Raw genomic sequence first — 24,730 nt, forward strand, 5'->3', positions numbered from 1 at the left:
GCAACATCAGCATCCTTGATGGCCTCTTCATGTTTTAAAATTGTGCTAATCCATTTTGCTAGCCACAAAAGGAAAAAACACAAAAATATTCACAGCACAATTTCCTGAGATGTTAATAGTGGAGATTTAGTAGTAAACTGAGTCATACTCCCGCATTCTGTCCTTTGGCCTGAGAGATGCTTTTTGTGGTGGTGATGTATCAGCATGAAATGGTTGTCAGGACGAGAAGTGAAGTTTTATTCAATAATCGAGACATTTTTTCCATGAACAACTTGGTTGAGAACCGAATTGTTCGAGATGGGAGGCATCAGAGAATGAGGTTTGACTGTATCAGACTTTGGGCTGGTTCCTGTGAGGCCCTGAGGATGAAGACGTAACTCCTGTTCTCAAGGGGAATTCAGTTTCCATCTCTGCTAAATGGCCACGGGACCGAGGATGTTGTCCAGAGCCTTAGCTTTCCTGAGCCTCAGTTTCATCGTATCGCAGATGGTGGTAGTGGTAGTACCTGCTCACAGGGCCAGGGAAGGACTGTGGGGATGTAATATCTGGTACACTTGGCAGGCAGAATAGCCTGGTGTGCTTCATTTCAGAGACCAGAATAAGTACAAAGATGCGGCCAATCTGCTGAATGATGCCTTGGCCATCCGGGAGAAGACTTTGGGCAGAGATCATCCCGCGGTGTGTATATCTGATTCTTCCATTCTTTTTATATATTTTATTCTCCTTCATATGTTTTGTACCCAACTTATTTTGCTATTAAACTCAACAGGGAAGGTTTAAGAGAGCTGCCTATCCACTAGCTGGCACAGGTAGGGTCCTCCTTGCTTCCTCCTGGTGGTCAGCCTCATGCTGGTGGCTGACTCGAGCACATGCCAGTGTGCACGCACTCGACTCTCCTCCATCCAATGGAGCACGTGCTGTAGTTCTTGATCCTAAATTGAATCGCATGTACTTCTGAAAATTTTCTTGTAAAGAACTTACGTTGTCTTTATTAAAATCTTGTCATATTTGCATACAGGCCTGTTTTGGTTGGCCGTGTGGTTCCCAGTGAGATATATTTAAAAAATCAAGATCCTGCTGATGTTGATTTGTGTAATTCTAGCTCCTGCAATGTTGCTGTTTGATCTATGTTCCGGTGAATTGCTCTCTTGCTTTTGATGAAACTCACCATCCCTGACCAGCCCAGCGCCTGGCTGTCGTGCTCACCCTCTGCGTGGTTCCCTGTGTTGCAGGTGGCAGCAACTCTCAACAACCTCGCGGTGCTTTACGGCAAGAGAGGGAAGTACAAGGAGGCGGAGCCGCTGTGTAAAAGAGCTCTGGAGATCCGAGAAAAGGTGCAGTACCGGTGCCGAGCCTCTCGTGCTCTCAGAGGCAGACGCTGCTTGGTGCTTTTATTTGTTTATTCTTAAATATATTGGGGTATCCTTGGCTAATAGGCTCATGTAGGCTTCAAGTGCAAGTTTGGTGCTTTTTGAACACTTCAGTTTTACCTTGTGGGAGGTGACCACTGTGTTAGGTCATCACTGACCATTTACTTAATGTAACTTGTTCCACAAGGGGGACAGCAAGTGGGCCCGTGTGATGGGGTGTGCCGGTGGGTGCTCAGGATGGAGGCTGCGTCGTGCCCTTCCAGCCTGCAGTGGCCTAGAGATGCCTGCTGAAGGAGGACTTTCTCAGGACCAGGGTTCACTTGACAGCGGGCACGTGCCTGCCAGTAAGAACGTCAAGTCACCAAATGTGCTTATAAAGCTTTAAAAGTGAAATAATCTTTCAGATCGAAACATGGACTCAGCAATAGATTCAGTCAGTGTCGTGGATGTTAACTGCCAGCTGCTGTGGTGTGTTTAGCTAGGTATTGAAGAGGTGACTTGTTACTTTGGCAGCACTCAGTGTGACTGTGCTCAGCGTCAGTCTGTGCTGTGGATGACCAAGGGGAATGCTTTGACTTGGTATTTTATGTAGTTATTTACTAGTGATACTGAGAGGTTAATCACTTAATTTTGAGCCGTATGGCATGGACTTGGGAAAGGGGAAATGAAAAGCAACTCATTATCACATCACGTAGGTAAACTTTTATCATGCTGCCATCTGCCTATTTATCAAAAGGTCTGATTTTGTGGGATTGGGGTTACAGTGAGGGAGAACAGAAAAGTGTGGAATGAAGGAAGCATCACAAACTTCGTAGGATGGTCTGCCAGGTCCATTCACATGTATTTGCTCTTTCACACACTCACTTGGGAAATGTTTTTTGAGGGCTTGGGGGCCCCTGCTTGGTTGGAGTTGGTGACTTACAAGTCAGAGACCCAGTCCCTTCCCTGGAGCACAGTCCACCAGACAGAACTTGGGAATGCAGGGTGTCCTGGCTTCTAGGATGGAGCTGGGAGAGTTGAGAGGTGGGGGCTTCTCCGGGTCCAGGCTTGGGGGCATTGGGATGGTTTCCACAAATGTTAGTGTTTGAACCGAGTCTTCAGTAACTGACCTCAGCGTCCCAGGCAGAGAGAGGGAGTGCAGGAAGTGGTGGGGAGGTCGCATGCCTCCTGGGGGTGCCTGGGGAAGGCATAGGGTTGAGAGAAAGGTGCCTGGGAAGCAGTTCAGTGTTACCCATCAGGGGCTGCATCGGTGAGCAAGACAGGATCGCACTTTTGGGCTTGCATTGGAATGGGTGAGAGTTGAGTAATAAGGGACTAACTAGATGAACAAGGTAGTTTCAGGTAGTAACACTTGTAAAGAAAGAGAAAAACCAGGTAATGTGCTTCTGAGCTAATTGGTGGGCTGGGCTGAGGTCTCCCCTAAAGTGGATAGAGGGAGTCCTGTCCGAGGGCCTGAAGAGTGACCTAAAGGGTGAGCAGTTGGGGGAGGAGTGTTGACATCTGGGACAGCATGGTGGAAGGGCCCTCCAGGTGGGGTGGGAAGTGTGCGGGGAAGTGGTTGGGTGGAGGACCTTTGAAGGCTGTGCGCTTAGGAACGAGTTGGACGGGGCTGGTTAAGTTGGGGCTTTTCTAGAACTTGGCAGTAATATTAGCATTGCCTTTCTGAAAGCCAGTTTTCTCCTCTTCAGAATGTACATAGCAACGTTCCCACCATGTAGGATCATTGTGAGAATTAAAGAAGTTAAAGCATGTAAAAGAAATCAGCACCCCCCCCCCCCCCCAAGAATAAGAGCTCAATAAATTCTGATGGTTCTTTTTTTTTATTACAGGGCATGGGGAGCCATTTAAGTATTATAAGCCTCTTCACGTTTTTACTTAGAAAGACCCTTCACGTAGTGTGTCGGATTGGATGGATGTAGTTAGACAAGGAATGGGTGTTCCTAACACCATATTTTGTTCTCAGGTTTTGGGAAAAGACCACCCCGACGTGGCCAAGCAGTTAAATAACTTGGCCTTGCTGTGCCAGAACCAGGGCAAGTATGAAGAAGTAGAGTACTACTACCAGAGAGCCCTGGAGATCTACCAGACGAAACTGGGGCCCGATGATCCCAATGTGGCCAAAACGAAAAATAACCTGGTACGTTGGCAGATGGAAGTGGACTTGCTTCCCTTGAGATCTGGACGGTCTCACTGTTTGACCTGTCGAGAGGAATGCATGCTTTCATTTGCATATGAAGAATACTAAGTACTTTATTTTATTTTAAGGCCTCCTGCTACCTGAAGCAAGGAAAATTCAAGCAAGCAGAAACACTGTACAAAGAGATTCTTACTCGTGCACATGAAAGGGAGTTTGGTTCTGTAGATGGTAAGTAATGTGCTCCTGTTTCTTTTTTTTTTTCTTTAATTTTTTTTTTTTTTATCCTCACCTGAGGACATTTTTGCATTCATCTGATAGAGCGGGAGGGAGAGAGGGAGGAAGAAAGAGAGAGAAACATCGATCTGAGAGAGACACATCGACTGGCCACCACCCACACGACCCCAGCCAGGGCTGGGGACAAACTGCAACTGAGATTCGTGCCCTTAGCGGGAACCGAACCCGGGACTCTGGTCTGTGGGCTGAAGCGGTAACCGCTGAGCCAAACTGGCCAGGGCTCCCTCATATTTCTTACCTAAGAGTTGTTGTAGGCACTTAGTACCCAGATTTGGAGCGCATGTTTTATAGAGTTTCAGTTGCTCAGTAAAACAGTACTGTGTGATGTAAGGTGTTTATTTTTTTCCTTTATTAGGTGTCACATAGACATTCGGAAAGAGGATAGTTGTTGCTAGTGTGCATGAATCCTTAGAATGTTTCTGGAAAGGGGTGGGGCTTGGTTCATCTTTTTTTTTCTTCTTCTTTAGAGTTTCTAGAACCCACTTTTGAAAAATCAAAAGTGGAGTAGTTTTCTCCTCTGTTAGTAAGTGCAGCAGCCATCTCTTTCCCTGTCAGGATATATAGTGACGCCTCAGGATCATCACTCTGAGAACGGGTCCCCTTTGCAGTTTCGGGCGGGGCGGGAGAACTGCTCCCCTCCCTGGTGTTTACAGTGCTGGGCGCTCGCCCCCATGTGACTGGAGGGCCGGCTGTCTCCCAATGCCTCTTTCACAGACTGTTCTCGGGAGCTGTGTTTCTTGGGATTTCCTTGCTCTTTCTGCCAGAAATGGTAGCATGAGGCTCAGTTAACCGGGTTTTAGTTAAAAGCAGTTTTCAGTACTTGGTTTCATCCTTCATACAGATGTTGAGAGGACAGAAGGCATTGATTCCGTAGGTGGGATGTCAGTGTGTCCTGCTATGCTTGGTGCGCGACCTTCAGTCTCATGGACTGTCTCTTGCTCGTGGCACCTGCACTGACGCCCTCGACCTGCTTGTCAGGATGACGCACAGAACGAGTATGGTAATGGGGCTTGGGCTGCACTCTCTTGGTGAGTGTGACTGCCATCCGCTCTCCAGAGCCAGTAGTTATCATGGGTTGTCAGGGCTTAACTCCCTTACACTTAGTTTATGTTTAGTACACCTACATTAAAACGTTTTTTTAATTGCAAGGAAAGGGGCCCTTCAGTCCCATCAGTGCTGAGTGCTCTGGAGTTCTGTTGAGTGGAGGCAGCCGCACATCCCTGGTGAGGAGGAGGCAGGATTGAGATGCCCTCTGTTCCTGAAACAGACAAAACTAAAGCAAACAAAACTCCAGTTATTTATTTTATTTTTTAAAGTTTTCTTTTTCTTTATTGATTTTAGAGAGAGAGGAAGTGAGAGGGAGAAAGAGATAGAAACATTGATGAGACAAAACATGGATTGGCCACCTCCTGCATGCCCCCCACTGGGGATTTGGCCCACAACCTGGGCATGTGTCTTGATCGGGAATCGAACTGGCAACCTCTTGGTGCTTGGGTTGACGCTCGACCACTGAGCCATACTGGGCGGGCTCAAACGTGTAATCTTATTTAATTTTCTTTCTTTCTTTTTTTTTTTTATCCTCACCCGAGGACATTTTTTCATTTTTTGCACAGAGTGGGAGGGAGGGAGAGGAAGAGAGAGAGAGAGAGAAACATCGACGTGAAAGGGACACATCGAGTGGCTGCCACCCGCACGACCAACCAGGGCCGGGGACAAACTGCAACCGAGGCATGTGCCCTTAGCGGGAACCGAACCCGGGTCTCTCCGGACCGCAGGCCGATGTTCTAACCGCTGAGCCAAACCTGCCAGGGTTTATTTAATTTTCTTAACAGTCTGTGAAGTGTGTTAGACATGGCCCCATTTTAGGAGCAAGGACACCCATGCTAAGTGACTTACCAAGGTCTGGTAGTTGACTGGTGGTTGGACTGGGTGGGAGTGTGGCCTTCTCCCAGAGCCCCAAATAGCTGCTTTTTTGTGGGAACCTCAAAAATTCATGCAGAGATGAGAACGTGAACTCGCCATAATTTCATCATCCTAGTACACCTTTTAGGTTCTTAGTATCTTCTTCCTGTACCTATTGATCTGTGGAATTGAAGCTGCTTCACATGTGGTTGTGTGCACTTTTATCCTCCTTCATGCCTGTAGCCTAGGCATTCTCATGCCAGAAACATGTCTGCATGAACTTCCTCCATTGCTGTGGGTACGTTAGCTGTCTAGGGACTTGGATGGGTGGTAAGTGTGAATGTTCTCAAAAGTTAAGGAGATTTTGCCCTGGCCGGTTTGGCTCAGCGGTTAGAGCGTCGGCCTGCGGTCCTGAGAGACCCGGGTTCGGTTCCCGCTAAGGGCACGTACCTCGGTTGCAGTTTGTCCCCGGCCCTGGTTGGTTGTGTGGGTGGCAGCCACTCGATGTGTCCCTTTCACATCGATGTTTCTCTCTCTCTTCCTCTCTCCCCCTCCCACTCTACCTGAACAAAAACAGAAAAATGTCCTCAGGTGAGGATTAAAAAAAAAAAAATGTTAAGGAGATTTTAAAGGAATATTGATTTGTATCTCTTCTACTCTTGCTGCCAACATTTTACTGCTTTTTGTTAGACTTTGTTTAATGCTAGGTTGCTTAAATTTTAAAGCTCCTGAGTGTTGTGTACAGATTCTAGTGTTAAAAAAAGTTTCATGCCCAGCTGGTGTGGCTCAGTGGTTGAGTGTCGACCCATGCACTGAGAGGTCGCCAGTTTGGTTCTTGGTCAGGGCACATGCCCAGGTGTGGGACTGATCCCCAGTGGGGGACGTGCATGAGGCAGCCAGTTGTTCTCTCTCATCGATGTTTCTCTCTCTCCCTTCCTCTCTCTCTAAAATCAATAAAGGAAAAATATATTAAAGTAAAAAGTTTCATGATGCCAATCCTCACATGTCCGGTTGTTGATAGTTGCTTACCAGGCCTGGTACATTTGCTTCTGTGTGTTCTGTCACCAAGCTGCGGGAGGCGGCCACCTCCTTGTGCTTGTTGTGGTCTGTCCTTGCAGGCCCTGTCCTCCATGGGAATGTCACCATCCAAGTGTGAGAAGTCACGTTTAAGGAGGATCTTAGAAAAATAACAGAAACCTTGTGATCTCTGGGCTCTATCATGTTTATAGGGTGTTGATTTTCCTTCCCCAGATGAAAATAAACCCATCTGGATGCATGCAGAAGAAAGAGAAGAATGCAAGGTAAGAGCGTTCTCTTCTGAGGGTTTCCTAAGTGGGACAGAGTGCTTTCCAGAGAATTACTCATTTGCACTTGTTTGTTATAATTCAGGGAAAGCAAAAGGATGGGCCATCTTTTGGAGAGTATGGCGGCTGGTACAAAGCCTGCAAAGTTGACAGGTATGTCTGTTTCCCTGGAAAATAACACAGCTGTGGACGGTGCTTCTAGTGCCTTAAAGGGCAGCTTGCAGGGGACCCTGGACGCACAGAGTTCCTCATGGTGGCGTAGTTCCACTGTCAAGCTTTTCCGGATTCCAGTGAAAAATCGTAACTTTGTAAATGAGGTGATTTACATACACAAAAGCCAACCAGAATGTGGGTAAAATATGGGCTCTGTGCATTAATGCTGCTCTGTCCAGGGCTAACTACCAAACTGCAGAAGGAGATGGCTGATGAGGGACATGGGCTAAGGTGCCATAGAGCGGATAGGCCAGCATTTTATACATGTGTAGGGGTGCCTCGGCGAGATCTGAGCCGCAGCTCCCTTTCATCGCTGCCCTCGGCCTCTGTGTCTGCAGAGGGCAGTGGGAGCGCCCCCATGAGCAGCCCTGTGAGCCGGGGCCTGCACTTCCCACGCCAGGCCCCGCTGACCCTGTTTCCTCCCAACTGGAACACCTTTCTTGCTCTTTCCTGTCTGGACGCTAATTCATCTTTTAAGATGCAGTTTATCAGTCATTTAGTTCAGAAAAGGTCTCTGGCCTCTTTGTCTGGGTTCCCCATGGCCCTTACAAATATGTTGGAGTTGAATGCTTTATCCCACCATGGTGTAACTCAGACACAGAGTGCAGCTCCTTTATTCTGCGCTCACTGTGCCTGTCATTAGTAGGAAGAAAGTCTCCTAAAGTCCAGCTGTACCAAAGTGAACAGCCTTGTTGATAGTTCCTGTAAGACTGCTGGTCACAGGTGCCGGGGCACACGTCCCTGCTGTGCTGTATCCTTCCGTCACCTACAGCAGTTGTTCTGTTGATGATGCGGTTTAGGTTCGCTCTGTGTCCCCTCTGCATCCTCTTGACTGCCTGACACAGAATCCTCTCTTGCTCCAGGAGAAGCTTGGTTACCAGGCAGCCCCGCATGGACATTTCTGTTGACAGGGTGGCCCATGGTCTGAGCCGCTGCAGCCTGGAAAGAGCTCAAGGCAGGTCTCACCACCTGCAGGGGGTCGGCCCCAGCTGCCCTACACAGCTCTGGGAGGCAGGGGGTGCTTGAGATGGAAGAGCTTTTTATAATTTTACATTGGAAAACAGTGCCGTAGAAATCCGAGTCTTAACCCAGACAAACTCCTAGTCTTCACATGCCATGCTGTGGTCAGTGGCTGCTCTGGAGCACACTTGAGGGTCTGCATGTCCTGTGCTTTCTTACAGTCCGACTGTCACAACCACCTTAAAAAACCTTGGGGCACTTTACAGACGTCAAGGCAAGTTTGAAGCTGCAGAAACACTGGAAGAAGCAGCCATGAGGTCACGTAAACAGGTGAGTCAAACCCCTTCTGTTTCTAACGTCCATTAAAACTTGGAGTTCAGTGATCCTCTTTATGCGACTTGTTGAAAACCTGACTTAGAAAATCTTTAATATTTTAGTTTGTACAAATAAGATTACATTGTTTTGTTTAAATATTGTAAACGACACCAAAAACACAAGCAGCAAAAGAAAAACTCGAGCAGTTCAGTCCACCAAAATTAGAACTGTGTGCGCATTCAAGGGTTCCGCCCAGAAAGCGAAGAGGCGCCCACAGAATGGGCACCGTTGTGTGCAAACCACGTGTCTCATCAGGGTCTAGTGTCCAGAATATATGAAGACAGAGGGACCACCTGTTAAAATGAGCAGAGGACCTGAGTGGACATTTCCCTGGAGATGATGCGTGAATTCCGAGATGCTCAGAAGATGCTCCGCCTCTCTTGTCATTGGGGTGCAATGTGACACCACCGTGAGAGACCTCACACCCACCAGGACGGCTGTGACAGACCTGTGACAGACGAGGCAGGAAGAAGAGAGGTGGTGGGGCTGTGACACCGAGCAGCCACCGTGGAGACGTCTGGAGGTTCACTAAGCAGAAGTGGCAGCCCCCACACTCTGGCAGTTCCACTCCTAGGTGTGTGCCCAACAGAACTGAACAAGGGACTTGGGACAGGTACCGCTGATCCTTGTGATTCAGGCCGTTCCATCCTGTAGACTCGCTGTGAACGTGAAGTAGCAGACCCTCTGGGGAGAGCCTCGCTGGGTTCCCGAGAGCCTCTGCTCAACTGTCATCAGCTGACTGCCTGGTCCAGAACCTTGTTCTGTGTGCGTTCTGTTCAAGGACACCTTACTGAGCACGTTTGTGATGCGTTAACACCAAACTCATGGCCAGTAGCACTGCAGCTCAGGCCTGAAGGAAGCCTGCCTGAGCCGGGTGCTTGCTCCACCTGCAGGCACGTGCAGCCCTCGTGCTTAGGGACATGGAGTGATGCTGCAGCACTGCTGGGCCGTCTCAGCGAGCTCTCCAGCAGAACAGGCGCATGCGGAGAATATGGACTAATTCAGACCGGGAGAATGATACTTGTTGACAGTGTGAGATAAAACAAGAAAGCAGAGTGCCGCCTTGTTGGGGCTCAGCAGGGCTGAGCCTGTGGGTGACGGGTCACACGTGCCGCCTGGGTTGAAACCCCACATGGAACATGCAGCAGGTTGCACCTTGGCCATTGGGCACTGACGTGCACGGGAAGTTGCTGTTGGGTTTTAATGCAGTTAGTGTTGCAGACATGCGTGAAGTCTGAAGGAACAAGATGGTGCCTTCTGTAATCAGTGGCTGGTTTCTTAGATGTATGCTGAGAATACAGTGATCCATGAATTTCCCACCATGGCCTCACCTTGGAGGTGTGGTACACCAGGAGGCAGCGTTGAAGCATTGCACACGGCACTTCCCCAGGACCTCACCATGAAACTTTCCAAACGAACCTGAGAACCCGGATCCCATCAGGATCACTTCGTTGTGCTTGGGCTTGTGTCCACCTGCCCCACCCCGGGAGCGTTCCCAGCATGCGCCTCAGAACACTTTCTGCTGGGTGCTGAGGGGCAGCCCCCACCGGGGTCAGTGTCGCTTGATGAGGCTGGAAGTGAACTGATGACGGCGAGAGGCACGTGTCTCTAGTGTGCTTTCATCTCCCTCCAGTGTTTAAGAACTTCTGTTTTTTTTCTAGTGACGTTTACTATCTTGTAAATCTCTAATAAATTTAAGTGCTAATGGGTGAAACCCTCCCCCTGCCTGACTCGCAGGGTCTTGACAATGTTCACAAACAGAGAGTGGCTGAAGTGCTGAGCGACCCCGAGAGCTCGGAGAAGCGCCGGAGCCGGGAGAGCCTGACTGTGGACACGGTCAAGTACGAGAGTGGCCCTGACGGAGGGGAGGAAGTGAGTATGGGCGTAGAGTGGAGTGGGGTAAGTACAGTGCGCAGCGCGGCTCCGGGTGCCTGCCACCCCTCCAGGCTGCCTTCCCGCAGTCCTGTCCTCTAGACGCTCGCTTTCCTCAAATTCAGTGCCAACTAAACTTTATAAGCTCTTATCTCCTGCTAATACTGCAGTCTGTGAATTGTTTGAAAGGGTCATTTTCTTTCTCTGGGACTCCATGAAAGCTATTTGGCTTAACTTCGAGCACTTAAATGCTGATTGAGTGTCCTGGTTGTTCAAAGTATAATCCATAATCTGGTTTTACTTTAGTCATATGATAGCGTGGCAGATAACTAACTTGCTTTTTTAACTTACCACTTCATTGCTAACTCCCGTGCTCCTAATTTCACTGACCAGGCTGCTGTAGATTTTGTTAGAATTAATCTAAATGCCTTAGATGGGCTGAGGTTTCAGACAGACTCGTCTGGGAAAGGAGCAGGTCCGGAGCAGGGACTCTTGGTGGCTGTGCCTGTGATCCACCTCAGTCCTGAGCATCCTCCTCCATGGAGGGGTTGGGTCCAGTGCTCTTCACAACTACCTGCCACAGGTTTTCGGTCCAGAACACATGCCTGTCTTTGAGAATGTCAGCTGCTGGCCAGGCTCAACTCTGGGCCTTACTATGTGGTTTTCGTGGAAATTCTTACCACCGCTTTTTACCCAGTGGTTGCCAAAGAGAACGTGTCCTAATGGAAGTTCTCTTTCTAGTGAATATGAGTATCACGTGGGCATTTTTTTGTACAGTGAGCTGGTAGCTTTGGAATCCTGCTTTTCTCTGAGGGTTGGGTGCAGGTGAGCCTTCCCGCATCCAGGCGCACTGTCGATTTTTGAAAGCTGCAGGAGTACATTTTTAGTTGTGACTGTGCAGATTTTTTCTAAATAGTTTTGGGCTTTCTTATCTGTATTTTAAAATTTTTATTCTTTGGGATTTTCTATAGCTGTAGCAATTTGGTGTAAAGATGAGCCTTCTGAGTAGACATTTTGTATAATATGTTAGTGACCAAAATTTCAGGGAGATTGTCTTCTGGGCTGTCTGTCCGGCAACTTTCTTGCTTTGTTTTTTTCTGTGCCAAGACAACCAATCAGCATCTGTTGTGACCACTCACGCCCTTGGGCAGCAGTCCCCAAAGAAAATGATGTGGGCGTAGTCCCTGCTCCGTCCTGTTAGGCCTGCTGTGTACTGTACTCTCCCTGGTACTCTCGTCCACATGCTTTGTAGAGGGCAAGTCCCTTTGCTAGTCTCCAGCCGCCAGGTGCAGATGTTAATGCTTTTGAATGAAGTTCTGCAGGAACTTTCTCCTGAGACAGTATTTCTAGGTCAGTCTGTCTCTGAAGTCCTGTGATAATACAATTATTGACAGCTGTCTTCAGGACTGAGACTCGGGGAGGGAGCTGCTTCCATCATGGAGACTGAGGCGGGTGTAACAGGAGTGGGCACAGAGGGCACTCCAGCGTGCATGCTCCCCCTTCATTTTGTTTATTTTATTATTTAGAAACATTTAAAAAAAACGATTTTAGAGAAAGGGGGGAAGAGAGAGAGAGAGAAACATCGTTTGGCTGCTTCCTGCATGCCCTGACCAGTGACCTTTTGGTATATGGGACAAGCCACCAAACTGAGCCACCTGGCCAGGGCCCCTCACTTTACATTCCTTCCTCACTGTGCACACGCTGCCCCTTGGGGCACACACACTGGGCTCTTAGACACTGGTGCCTCTGCATCCTTGACACAGTCCCTCCCCAGGCACGTGAGTGTCATCGGCTGGTAGACGGGGAGAGTAGACGGGGAGAGCCTGGCTCTCAAGTCACCTGGTGCAGTGGTTCCTGAGCTTGCTGTGAGCAGCGGAAGGAGCCCTTTCCTGGAATGGAAGTTGAGAGGAAGCAGCGAATAAGTAGAGGAGCACTCTAGATCATCGGTTCTCAACCTGTCAGTTGCGACCCCTTTGGGGGTCGAACAACCCTTTCACAGGGGTCACCTAAGACATAATAGTAGCAAAATTACAGTTATGAAGTAGCAATAAAAATAATTGTATGATCACCACAACATGAGGAACTGTATTAAAGGGTCGCGGCATTAGGAAGGTTAAGAACCACTGCGCTAGATTAACCAGTGGGGGGCAGTGGAGGGCTGGGCTCTCCCTACTGGCCACTGAGGCCACTGCTCAGCCCACTGTCACCTCACTTGAAGGCCTTGGCTCTCAGACTGTTCTTATTGTATTTATTTTTTACCCTCACTCGAGGACATTCTTCAGATAGATCAGGAGGGAGAGAGGAGGAAGAGAGAGAGAGAAACATGGATGTGAGAGAGACACATCGACTGGTTGCCACCCACACGACCCCAACCGGGACCAGGAACAAACTGCAACCGAGGTACATGCCCTTAGCAGGAACCGAACCTAGGTCTCTCTGGTCTGCGGGCCGATGCTCTAACCACTGAGTAAAACCGGAAGCACAGTTCTGTTCTTCCAAGTAGGTACCATAACAATTGTGATTAAGGTCTCTGAAGCTGTAGCTTCCTCACACTCACTCCTGTACAAAGTGCAGAGCTGAAAATCACTGTCAGAACACATCTGAGTTCTCTTTTATGGTTCTGCTTCTAAAAACACAGGTGTTGCTCGGCTGGTGTGGCTCAGTGGTTGAGCGTCAACCCTTGCACCAAGAGGTCACTGGTTCAATTTCTGGTTAGGGCACATGCCCAGGTTGTGGGCCCAATTCCCAGTGAGAGGCATGCAGGAGGTGGCCAGTCGATGTTCTCTCTCATTGATGTTTCTCTCTCTTTCTTCTTCTCCCTTCCTGTCTCCCTAAAATCAGTAAATTAAAATAAAAACACAGGTGTTGGGTGCAAAGGAATCCTTTAGGGGTAAAATTAGATTCTTTCTACCCTCGTCCATGTGGCTTCATGTGAGCTGATAGGCCCACATATGTCACTGGGCCACATGGGAGTCCCCAGGCCAGTGAGAATCATCATACACCTCAGCTCTTGGTGGCTCGAGGTCCCACCGTCAGCCTTCTGTCTGCACTGTCCTTTCTGTTTTGGGGGCCACCTTTCTTGCTGGGTCCTTCAGGGGCAGCCCACCCCTTCTTCTCACACTGCTCCCCATGTGGTATTTCCAAAAGCTTTAAACACACAAAACTCTCACGTAGGATCACTGGGGAATCGGATATCCTGTTGATTAGAAATAGGTTAGTCCTGGCCAGGGGCTCTGAGCATTGTCCCATTACGCCAAGGCTGTGGATTTGATCCCTGGTCAGAGCATGTACAAGAAGCAACCAATGAATGCATAAACAAATGGAACAAGAAATCAGTTTCTCTCTCTTTCTTTCTCCCTCCTTCTCTCCCTCCCTCTCTCCTCCACTTCTCTCTCTCTAAAATCAATCAAGAAAATATATTTTAAAAAAGAAATAGCCCAGCTAGTGTGGCTCAGTGGATTGAGCATCGTCCCATGGACTGAGAGGTCCCTGTTCAATTTTCAGTCAGGGCACATGCCCAGGTTGTGGGCTCGATCCCCAGTAGGGGGCGTGCAAGGGGCAACCGATCGATGTTTCTCTCTCCCTTTCTCTCTCTAAAAAAATCAATAAAAAAATATTTAAAAATAGATTCATTTTTTATTTAAATAATTATATTAGAAACAAAACTAGAATATATTTTTAAAAAGTCAAAAACACTAAATCACCTGAAATCTAAGACAGCAGTAGTTCCTGTGGTGCATCTTAACCAGTGCAGTGGCTGCTGGTTTCTGCTGGAAACTCACTGCCCCTGAAAGTGCTCCCAGGCCTGTGAGGCAGCACAGGCTGCTGAGGTCAGGTCAGGTCAGGAGCCCGCCCCGCCCATAGGAACCATCTGGTTCGGGCAGGCTTGGGGCTGTCCTTCCAGCTGGTTCTCACAGGGTCTATTGGGTGAGCTCAAGGGGTGGGCAGACCACTGCACCCATGCTGCCTCGAGCTCTGGGCCAGCCTGTGGCCAGGAGGGGACAGGGAGGGAGGGATGAGTCTCAGTGAAATCTTCACCCTGCTACGCATCTAGCACTGGGGTGTTGCAGTTAGTGCTGAGATGGGAAATGAACGGCAGGAGTGTGCTATTTATGGAATTATGTTAACATTTTAATAACCTTTCTCTGAAGAGAAGCAAGCACTAATGTTTTCTTGTCCTCCCAACATTCATGGGAGTTGGTAACAAGTTTTATTTTTCCATTTTAAAGATGAGAAAAATGAAGCTCGGGCTGGTTAAATGACTTGCTCAGCGTCCCATGGTGAGTCAGAATGGCTGGGACTCAGGTCCCTGCATCAGGGGCATCGGTACAAGACTGTCGGGTCTCCATCCACCAGGGTCCAGGACGCAGAGCTGCCTGTGGGAACCCGTTTTCTAGAGTCAGCTTTGCTCTGGATTATCACATGCATGTTTAGGATGTGCTGTGGACTTTTAAAGCCAGTGTTTTCTTAAAGTTTTTGTCATGTCAGTGTTCTAAGAGAAAGTCCTCCTTGATCGCAGGGAACCATATAGTTGAGGGTACAGAGGGTTTCTGACAGACCGCAAGCTGGAGCGGATGTGCTCTTCCCGCGTAGTCTCTCGGTCACTGTCAGTGTGTCCATCGGGGACTCCCCTCCTGGCAGTTACGTGGAAGCTTTGTATATAAGTGTCCGGGAGATTCTAGCAAGTGCTAGTCTGTGCTCTAAAACGTGAATTTTATCCAGGCCAGGTGTTGCAGAAGGTAGCATCAGACTCACTACCTGTTTATGCTGGGTCAACAGAAGCAGGTGGAAGTAATCCAAAGCACTGAAGCGATTAGCAGTGCTGCGAGATTTGTGACCTAGAAATACTGTGAGCCAAGCTGTGCTACGTTGGAAACGGTCTCTCCTCCCAAGTTTCACCTGGGCTCTCTCTCTCCGTTTCTGCCTGACAGGCCTAGCTGCCTTGTGTGACTCCCACTGTCTCCTGCATGACGGGCGGCACCTCCAGCTTTCTCCTCTCCGTGCCGACTGCTGTGTTTAGCGACCCCTAGGATTCTTGCCAGAGCTACACCTCTGACTGGCCATTCCTCTCGGTGCTGCTGTCCTTTCGGGGGGCTCCCTATCTCTGTATACACGTAGCTTTGCCAGATATGTACTTAGTGATAATAGACTGTATCAATAAAAACCACGTCCTGTGTGATATATGAGCTTACAAATTAAGAGCGGTTAGCTGTTCACTTTGATAAAAGGTAGGTAGAAGTGTCCTACAGGTGTTACTGCAATGGCATGACGGTGACTGTTGACACTCGCTAGGCTGTAAGAGTAGGGCATGTGCTCCTGTTGTCCTCAGAGACTGGGGCCACCTTGCTGGGCCCAGCTCCCCCAGGATCCCGCTCAAGTAGCATCTGCTGTGTAGTCTGTGGAAGTTGGGCAGTTCTGCTTTTCTCTACTAATCTAAGTGTTGACTGATTTGTGTACCTGTGTCTTTCTAACTTCTAATAAACTCACTCCAACTGACCTGTGTCTCAGTGTCTGTCTGCTCAGAACTTGTCACTTTCCATGGAATGCGGCCTTTCGTAGCTTCTGGGGACCCAGCTACTGATAATCCGCTTAAGGGATTCCTTCTGAGAATAAAAGTTGCTGCACACACATGTTCCTCCTCTGTGTGTTTGGTGTCCATGCTGCCAGGCGTGTCCTTGATACGGTCTAGTCGATCAGGACAGAAGCTGGGCATTCTTATTTGCTTTCTGCAAGGTGTCTGAGGCTGTAGTTATTTTCATAGAATGAGCATTTTATCTAATTTTCCAACCACATTTATAATCACATTGAATAAAACTGGGCTAAAATTTACTGAAGAAATGGTACATCTAAGTATTACATTTATATGACATTGTTAAAAGGAAGTTGTCTTTGTCAGACCTCAATGTTTTGGGTTCCATATTATTAAATGTGGAATTTGATTTTGGTGATAACCCTAGAAGCCACCTTAATTTTCTTGAGACTTTTTCTGTGTTATCTTTTGTTTCAAAACAGCAATATAATTAATTTCCTGTGGGGATGTTACTTTTATTTGATCTTCTTCATGTTCAGAAGTTTTTGTGATCATTAGATTATGTTTTAATGAAGTATAAAGTGGACAGATGTCTATTTAATGGGTACTTACGTGGCAAATGGTAATTTCTGAAGGATGCGAATTACCAGCATCCAGATGCACAGGGCAACGGTCTGTGATTCTCGTCACTCAGCGTTGCCTCTGGGGTGGGGAGGGAGGACCACCTGCCCTTCACATCTGTTCACGTTTCTTTCAGGATGGCACCGGATCTTTAAAGCGCAGTGGTTCCTTTAGCAAACTCCGGGCCTCGATTAGACGCAGCAGCGAGAAGCTGGTTAGGAAGCTGAAGGGAGGAAGTCCCCGAGAGAGTGAGCCAAAGGACCCCGGGTAATTATCCCCTCGACGCCACCCGCTGCAGGGTCCGATGGCCATTTCTGCTCCTGCTCGGACCACAGAGAAACACTCGAACTCGGGCCAGCAGTTCTGATTCTCTCCTGGGGCAGGGCAGGGGCAGGCCGGAGTCGTGGCGAAGCTTCCTATTGAGAGGCCAGAGGGCTGTCCTTAAAAAAGAAACACAATTCTTTGAGTTTGTTGCATTGTCAGAGAAAGTCCTATCAGTGACAAGTAGGACTTTAACATTAAAACGTGCGTGTGAGCTTGTTTACCTTAGATATGCATTCATTACTCTTTTAAAAGTTAGCAAAAGTTGTCAAAGGAGTTATTTTCTGAGGTGTTCTTTGTGTTTATAAGATGTGTGGGAAGTTTCTAGGTGTTACTGGGTTTTGCTGATAGAGACAGCTTCCTTGTTTTGGATGCATTTCTCACAGAAACATGGTTTTGTCGTCAGCTCGTCTGTGAAACTCTAACTTTCAAAATGGTACAAACTTTTTCAGGTTGATTCTTAGTAGAACTCTATTTTATTTTATTTTTTGTTGTTGTCAATCCTTACCCGAGGATATTTTCCCATTGATTTTTAGATAGAGTGGAAGGGAGGGAGGGAGAGAGAGTAAGAAACATCTGTGTGAGAGAGATATATCAATTGGTTGCCTCCTACAGTACCCTGACCAGGGCCAGGGATCGAACCTGCAACCCAGGTACATGCCCTTGACTGGAAATCAAACCCTCTACACTTCAGTCTGCATGCCGACGTTCTAACTGCTGAGCCACACCAGCCAGGGCTATGTTATTTCTTTTTATTTTTTTTGATCCTTACTTTTTTTTTTTTATCCTCACCCGAGGACACTTTTTTTTTTTTTGTTCAGATAGAGTAGGAGGGAGAGAGAGAGAGAGAAACATCGATGCGAAAGGGACACATCGAGTGGCCGCCACCTGCACGACCAACCAGGGCCGGGGACAAACTGCAACCAAGGTACATGCCCTTAGCGGGAACCGAACCCGGGTCTCTCGGGACCACAGGCTGATGCTCTAACCGCTGAGCCAAACTGGCCAGGGCTTGATCCTTACTTAAGAACACTTTTGCATTAATCTTCAGATAGAGCTGGAGGGAGAGAGGGAGGAAGAGAGAGAGAGAGAGAAACATCAATGTGAAAGAGACACATCGATTGGTTGCCACCCGCACAACCTCAACCGGGGCTGGGGACAAACCGCAACCGAAGCATGTGCCCTTGGCTGGAATTGAACCCGGACTCTTTGGTCCGCGGGTGACACTGTTACTGCTGAGCCATACCGGCCAGGGCAGCTATTTTATTTCTTAATTCTCACCTGAGGACATGCGGATAGAGGGGAAAAAAATGTGAGAGGGGGTAAAAACATCAGTCAGTTGCTTTCCGTATCTGTCCCAGCTGAGGATTGAACCTACAACCCAGGTATATACCCTGACTGGAAATTGAACCCACAACCTTTTTGGTGTCCTAGACAATGCTCAACAAACTAAGCAGCTCCAGCTGGGCAGTAATACTATTTTAAAAGTGATTTCTGTTTTAAGTTCTGCGGACCGGAATTCTCACATCTCAGAACTGAGAGACCGGGTTCCTTGGGACATACACTGGAAATATGGAAGTGAGGTGCCTTCTCAGTGCCACCTTTGCTATTGTAAGGTGTGTGCAGGCTCATTCCTCTCGTCGTTGGCTGCAGTCTAACTCCTGAGACCCTTGGCGTCCCAGGCCGACCCTCTGCTCAGCGCCTGGCCTGTCTGCTTGTGGATGGACCTGTGTCTTGATGGCTTTGAGACAAGGGGGCAATTTGGTATCTGTATTGGCTGTTGTCCTGCTTTCAGATTCGTCCACAGGCCCTGTTCCGTAGAGTCCTGTGAGCTCCACCTGTGAGCAACCACCAGGAAGAACCTGTGTTGGGAGCCAGCGGGGTGGGGCTGAGGGTGGGGGCTCTGAAACCACGGGCTTTGGCAGGGGTCTGTCCTGCTCAGCTGCCTGGGATAGGTCTCATAAACTCGGCTTGGGGAAGGGGAAGCAGGTTCTAATTGCCTTTGGAGTAAAGTGCTCTTGGTTTAAAATGTTTAGATTTCCAGAACTAAAAAGACAGGTTACTTACTATTTGTCTGATGTTGAAAAAGGAAACATTTTCTTAAAGCGCAATGAGGATCTGAACAGATCAGTTCCCATTCCTGTGCTGGCGTGATGAGCGGAGAGACTTGGGCAGCCCGTGCTCCACGCAGGCCTGCGTGTGGTCTTGGGGCAGTCTCCATGCTCACTTGAGGTTGTGCATGGTTTGAAGCTTTTTTTAATAAATATATATATATATTTTTACAAATATCTTTTATTTTTTATTTTTATCCTCACCCGAGAACATTTTTGCATTTATCTTCAGATAGAGCGGGAGGGAGAGAGGAAGGAAGAGAGAGAGAGAAACACCGAAGTGAGGGAGACAGATCAACTGGCTGCCACCCATATGACCCCAACTGGGGCCGGCGACAGATTGCAACCAAGGTACGTGCCCTTAGTGGGAACCAAACCCGGGACTCTGGCCCGCAGGCCAACACTCTTAACTGCTGAGCCAAACCGGCCAGGGCTATTATAAATATTTTTTAATGATTGTTTTAGAGAGAGAGGAAGGGAGAGAGAGATAGAAATATCAATGTGAAAGAGAAACATGGATCAGTTGCCTCCTGCACACTCCCTACTGGGGATCAAGCCCACAACCTGGGCATGTGCCCTGACCGGGAATCGAACCAGGACCTCTCAGTCCATGGGATAAAGCTCAATCCACAGCAGTCGGGCTGTTTGAAGCTTTTAAAATGCAAAGTCCTATTCTGGCACAATGTCGTATGACATGTCCTTCCTTCCCCATGACAGAGCTCAGATTTTTTTTTCTCTTTCTGCCTTGTCTTCTATTTTTATCAAATGTAACTATGTGTGAATACCCCCAACATGGCAAATACTCAGCCTTACCTGGTGTAAAAGCAAACAACCACACACTTGCATATATTAACCTTTTCATATGTAATCTTATTTGAGATGATACCTTAATGAACTTTGTGAAAAACTAAGTGACTTTAGAAATTGCATCCCAGTCCTTGGTCTGGTAGCTCAGTTGGTTAGAGCATTGTCCATATAGGCCAAGGCTGTGAGTTTGATCCCCAGTCAGGGCACATACAAGAAGCAACCAGCTTGGCTGGTGTGGCTCAGAGGATTGAGCGTCGTCCCATGGACTGAGAGGTCCTGGTTTGATTCACAGCCAGGGCACATGCCTGGGTTGCAAGCTCGGTTCCCAGCAGGGTGCAAGCTGGAGGCAGCTGATTGATGTTTCTCCCTCACATCAATGTTTCTGTCTCTCTCTCTCCCTTCTCTCTCTCTCTCTGAAATCAATTTAAAAAAATTTCATTCCATAAAATTATACGTACAGTAGAATAGCCTTTCCAGGTAAGAGTGACAGTACGAACTTGCCCAGTGGTTTTCAAACTTGAGCATGTGTCAGTGTCTCCTGGACAATTTTTACATGAAGGCTGCCGGGCCCAGCCTTGAGTTTCTGATACAGGCCCGACCTCTTCACCCTTACTCCACACCTTCTAGCATGTTCCCAGGTGGTCACATGCTGCTGGTTGGGGACCAGGTTTGGAGAACAGCTGACCTAGGCTGCAGGAGCACTGTTCTCAGTCTGGGGCATGACCCCAGTGAGTTGTCCTACTCAAGGTTTGAGCACCACGGGCTTAGGTGATTGTGCAGGTGCGATCCTGGAGAGTTGGGAAGAATCGGGGGTAGGGAATTCTTTCTTTTTTAAAATATGTCTTTATTGATTTTTTAGAGAGAGAGGAAGGGAGAGAGAAACATCATTGTGAGAGAAACAATGATCAGCTGTCTCCTACACGCCCCCTACTGGGGATCAAGCCCGAAACCCAGGCATGTGCCCCAACCAGGAATCCAACCGGGACTTCTCAGTCCACGGGACGACGCTCAATCCACTGAGCCACACAGGCTGGGCAATGTTTCTTGCATTGATGTTTCTATCTCTCTCTTTAAAAAAAAAAATCAATAAAAATATATTTAAAAAAGGAAAAAGTTAATTGGACAATTAAATAATAGAATAATAATACTTATGATTCAGTTTGATTTTATCCTTTGTTCTTGAGTAGTTGTAAATAGGAAGAAGTGTATTCAGGACTCTAGCAGCACTGCGGAGGGCTCATCAGAGTGCTTTTGTCCTGGTTGGGACATTTTGGGAGTTTTTTACTTGAGAAAAAATCATTTAAAGTCTTTGCTTCTGGTGCAGTGTATTCAGTGAGCACTTCGTGTGGGCTGTGGGCCGGGCTGTGGTCACGCGGTCCACGCCCTGGGCTTCCACCCCTTCCTGAAAGCGCCCATGTCTGTCTCCGTGTGTGGGCCCTGCAGGTACTGGCTTCTGCCTCCGGCTGTTCCCTCGGTGCTCGCTGTTCGTTTGTCGCCAGCTGAGGTTCAGAATTACAGGTGCTGTTGTAAACACTGAAATGTCACCCCTAATTTAGGTTATTTTAGCTTTAAAAGCTAAGGTGACTTTCTGTTTGATGGCCTCTGTGATGGCGGTAAGCAATTACAGTAATTATACGATTCTCTATAATTTAAGTTTAGGTTGTAGGTAATTTGTAGGGTATTTCATCAAGTAACTTAAAGGCATCAATGGGAGAATAATTATATGTGTAAATCACTGTATTTCTTTAAATGTAAAGACATGAAATTTGTTAGAAGTTTTGATTTATAAGCAGAGAAATAATAGCTTCAGAGTTTATTTTACTAATGAAAAAGTTATTTGTTTTTCCCTACTTTTAATATAGAAAAATACATAAAGTACAGAATATACTTATGCATTTGGTCTCACTAGTATTTCGAGTGTGTCTTTTGGATGTGGCCATTTAGGGTGATGACTCTTACAAGAGTTATTGAGGTTCCCTTCCTGAGACCCGTGTGACAGAGCCTCGGCTCCCGCTGGAGCAGGTTTTAAAAAGTGCAGCTCCAGCGCCCCTGGGGTGGACGTGTACGGTAGGGTGACCGCAGCCCCCCTGGGGTGGACGTGTATTGTAAAACAACTGTTTTTGCTGAAAAGACACAGGGAAACTTCTTTTTCCTACTGAGCACTAAATACAATTAGACCTGGGACATTTGAGGTAAGAATTGGGTGGGTATCCCTGTCCCAGTGAGATGAAGGGACCCCAGTGGTCACAGGCCTTTGAAGGGTGGCTTTGCTGTGTTCTTGCTCCTGGCTGACCTGTGTGCTGACGTTTGTCCTTGCATGTCCACTGTCCTGGTTGCAGCATGAAGCGTGCCAGCTCTCTGAATGTCCTAAACGTGGGTGGCAAGGCAGCTGAAGACCATTTCCAAGTAAGGAGCCCTGCCCCACCTCATGCCCTTAACTCCCCAGACCAGGCTGGCAGGCTGGCTGCAGGCCCTGCCCGGGCACCTCTGCCATTTCTGCAGAGCCTTGCGAGCACTGTCGCACTTCTGGCCCTTAGTCAGACAGGCCTCTGTGACATTCCAAGTCTGCACTGACTGCACTGAGTGAGGGGAATGTCCCATCGTCAGCATTCTCAGCATATTGCCTTGAAAATTGTCTGATCGACCTGATTAAAAATCAGATATTCTGATAAAATAATACAAAAACTTGACCAGTTATTTTAAATGTATTGTTAATTTGTATACTTTTACCCTGTTAAAGTTTATAACTAATTACTGTCTAACTGTGCTGTTGTCCCATGTTTTAAAACTAAAACTTGACTGACGTGAGGACCGACAGGCTGTGGCTGACACTCTCGTGGCGGTCAGCTCCAGGCCTCGCCTGTGCACCGGGGCTCGGCGTCCTGCCCTCTGCCCTGCCTCGGAAACGGCCTGGTTTCCATTCCGTAAATGTCTCTGTTAGGGTCGGGGTGGCCCTGTTTCTCAGGTGCTGAGCAAACCAGGCAGCTGGAGCTCACGCCCGGAGGACCGGGGACTCCGCCATCACTTGTCTGCGGGGACCGGGCTCCCTGGCCACTTGAGTCAGCGGCTTTCCCAGCCCCAGTCCAGCTGGGAACTGACATTCACTGAAGTGACGGGCCTGCTGGATATGCGCCCTTGAGAGGGACTGCTCCCCGGCTGCTTTCGCTAGGCCTCTGGTTGGAAGCCAGAAGGTGCTGGCAGGGTGTGTTTTAAGTGCTCCTGCTGCTGAGTAAAAGGAGAGCTGTTGGGTTAGGGGTCTGTCTGTGTGGGCTTGGCCTTTCGCTCAGTGTCTTGCATTTACACCTGTGTCATCTGAGCATCGAGGTCAGGTGTGGCTGAGCCGGGCCGTGTTGCTGTCAGAGCCGAGGCCGCTTGAGGCTGGCGTCGTTTGAAGTGCTGGTTAAGTATAATTTTCCTATTTGTTTTTTTACGCAGGAACGAAATAATTGTCTAGCAGACTCCAGAGCTCTGAGTGCCAGCCACACTGACCTGGCCCACTGCGGGCCAAGGCCGAGCTAGATAAGCCTGAGGCTCCCAGCCCTGCCAGGCCCCTGTCCACGCTGCCCGGGAGGGAGGCCCCAGCTCGCTTCCTTTTCCAGGTGGTGATCTCCACCACCCATGAGGTCTGCCCGGACTCTGTTATGTGCTCTGCAGTCCTCGTGGCCGAGAGCTGCCGCAGCATGACTGAGACCTGGCCAGGCACATCGGCCCAGGGCACAGGCCGGCCCCGCAGCGGTTTTACCTCGGACTTGGCCACTTCTCACGGACACCCGCACTTTCTGAATGACACCAAAATCTAGTTTAAATCCAGTATCGTTAATGCAGAACTTAATAGGCTGTAAGTTAAGAATCTGGAACCTTAAACTACATCCTTGGAGAATAAGCATCTAATGATCTGTGGCAGTAATGCCTGAATACAGAGGAGGGGGCCAGGAAGAGGAGCCCCAAGGGGCCTGACACCCTGGGCCCCCACACTACCCTTTGGAGCCCTGGCTGGTACACTTAGCACACGTTTTATTTCTAAAAGACTCTTTAAAAAGGTCCTTTAAAAAGGATTCAGATTGTTCTTTTCTGGGATTAAAAACAGGGTGGGTTTGGACAGGAATATTTTCAGGTCAATTCTAAGGCATTATTCCTCATTAGCACCTCTGTAAGCCCAACCGGCAGGCGAAGAAAATGCTAAACAAATGACAAATAGTGGTTCTAGAGGACAGCATCTGGGGCGCATACGGATACGTCCACGCCAGGAGCAAGAAGACTCACTCTCTAGATCTGAGGGTCGAACACCAGCGTCCCTGTGCAGCACCATCGGGCGGAGTCCCTTTGTTTCAGAGGAGAGCACAGTGCTGTCCCAGCTGAGGCCCAGCTTTTTATCCCCCACCTTCCACAGGGATAGCACTGGGCTGGGGCTCGTGGGGAAGTGCACTCGGAGGTGCCCCGGAGTCCGCATGTTGTTCGGCTGGGTGTGGACTTGGGCCGGGGGCAGCGCACTGGGGATTTGTCACAAGGTTGGGCTGGGACCTTCCTTCCAGTGTCCTATCACTGAACTGCTCCCTCGCAGGCCGGCCTCAGTTCATGGGTGCCCTGTGCTGCCCACGTCCACACGGACCAGCAGCCTCCGTGGCTGTGCTGCTCTTTCGCTCCTGACCCCCCTCTCGGTTTTCAGGCTCTGCCGGGCAGGGCTTCCTGCGTAAACTAAAAGCTGCAGGGCTGAGAAACCGCTGAAGAGCAAGCCGTGCCCTACGTGGGCCCTGCAGCTCCTGGAATTCACACGAGGCCCACTCAGTAGAGGGCAGCATGTCCCACTGTAGTCAGGAGGGGACTACGGAGCTGCCCCCTCCCCTTCACTCTGTGTGGAGTCTGCTTCTCCACAGCCACGGAGCTGACACAGCACCTTTGAAATTCACTGTTTC

General features: G+C 48.6%; 1 protein-coding gene across 15 annotated transcripts in view; it reads left to right on the forward strand.

The window, feature by feature from the left end:
- The window catches only part of KLC1 (kinesin light chain 1), a 62,181-nt gene that overhangs the window by 33,241 nt on the left and 4,210 nt on the right, over positions 1 to 24,730 (forward strand). For 3 of the 15 annotated variants that reach the window (XM_036246831.1, XM_036246820.1, XM_036246841.1), the window contains exons 6-15: positions 591 to 678; positions 1,233 to 1,334; positions 3,334 to 3,507; positions 3,636 to 3,735; positions 6,955 to 7,004; positions 7,093 to 7,160; positions 8,402 to 8,510; positions 10,293 to 10,454; positions 16,715 to 16,845; positions 22,157 to 22,483. In XM_036246831.1, the coding sequence (XP_036102724.1) occupies positions 591 to 678; positions 1,233 to 1,334; positions 3,334 to 3,507; positions 3,636 to 3,735; positions 6,955 to 7,004; positions 7,093 to 7,160; positions 8,402 to 8,510; positions 10,293 to 10,454; positions 16,715 to 16,845; positions 22,157 to 22,391 (1,219 nt within the window). In that variant the 3' untranslated portion in view covers positions 22,392 to 22,483. Of the gene's footprint in view, positions 1 to 590; positions 679 to 1,232; positions 1,335 to 3,333; positions 3,508 to 3,635; positions 3,736 to 6,954; positions 7,005 to 7,092; positions 7,161 to 8,401; positions 8,511 to 10,292; positions 10,455 to 14,656; positions 14,708 to 15,358; positions 15,924 to 16,714; positions 16,846 to 17,720; positions 17,767 to 22,156; positions 22,485 to 23,252; positions 23,745 to 24,730 lie in introns of those variants that run through there. The other 12 variants (XM_036246857.1, XM_036246866.1, XM_036246875.1 and 9 more) reach the window with 12 other exon arrangements.

This window comes from Molossus molossus, unplaced genomic scaffold (assembly GCF_014108415.1).
Source record: "Molossus molossus isolate mMolMol1 unplaced genomic scaffold, mMolMol1.p scaffold_m16_p_1, whole genome shotgun sequence".
Classification (NCBI taxonomy): Eukaryota; Metazoa; Chordata; class Mammalia; order Chiroptera; family Molossidae; genus Molossus; species Molossus molossus.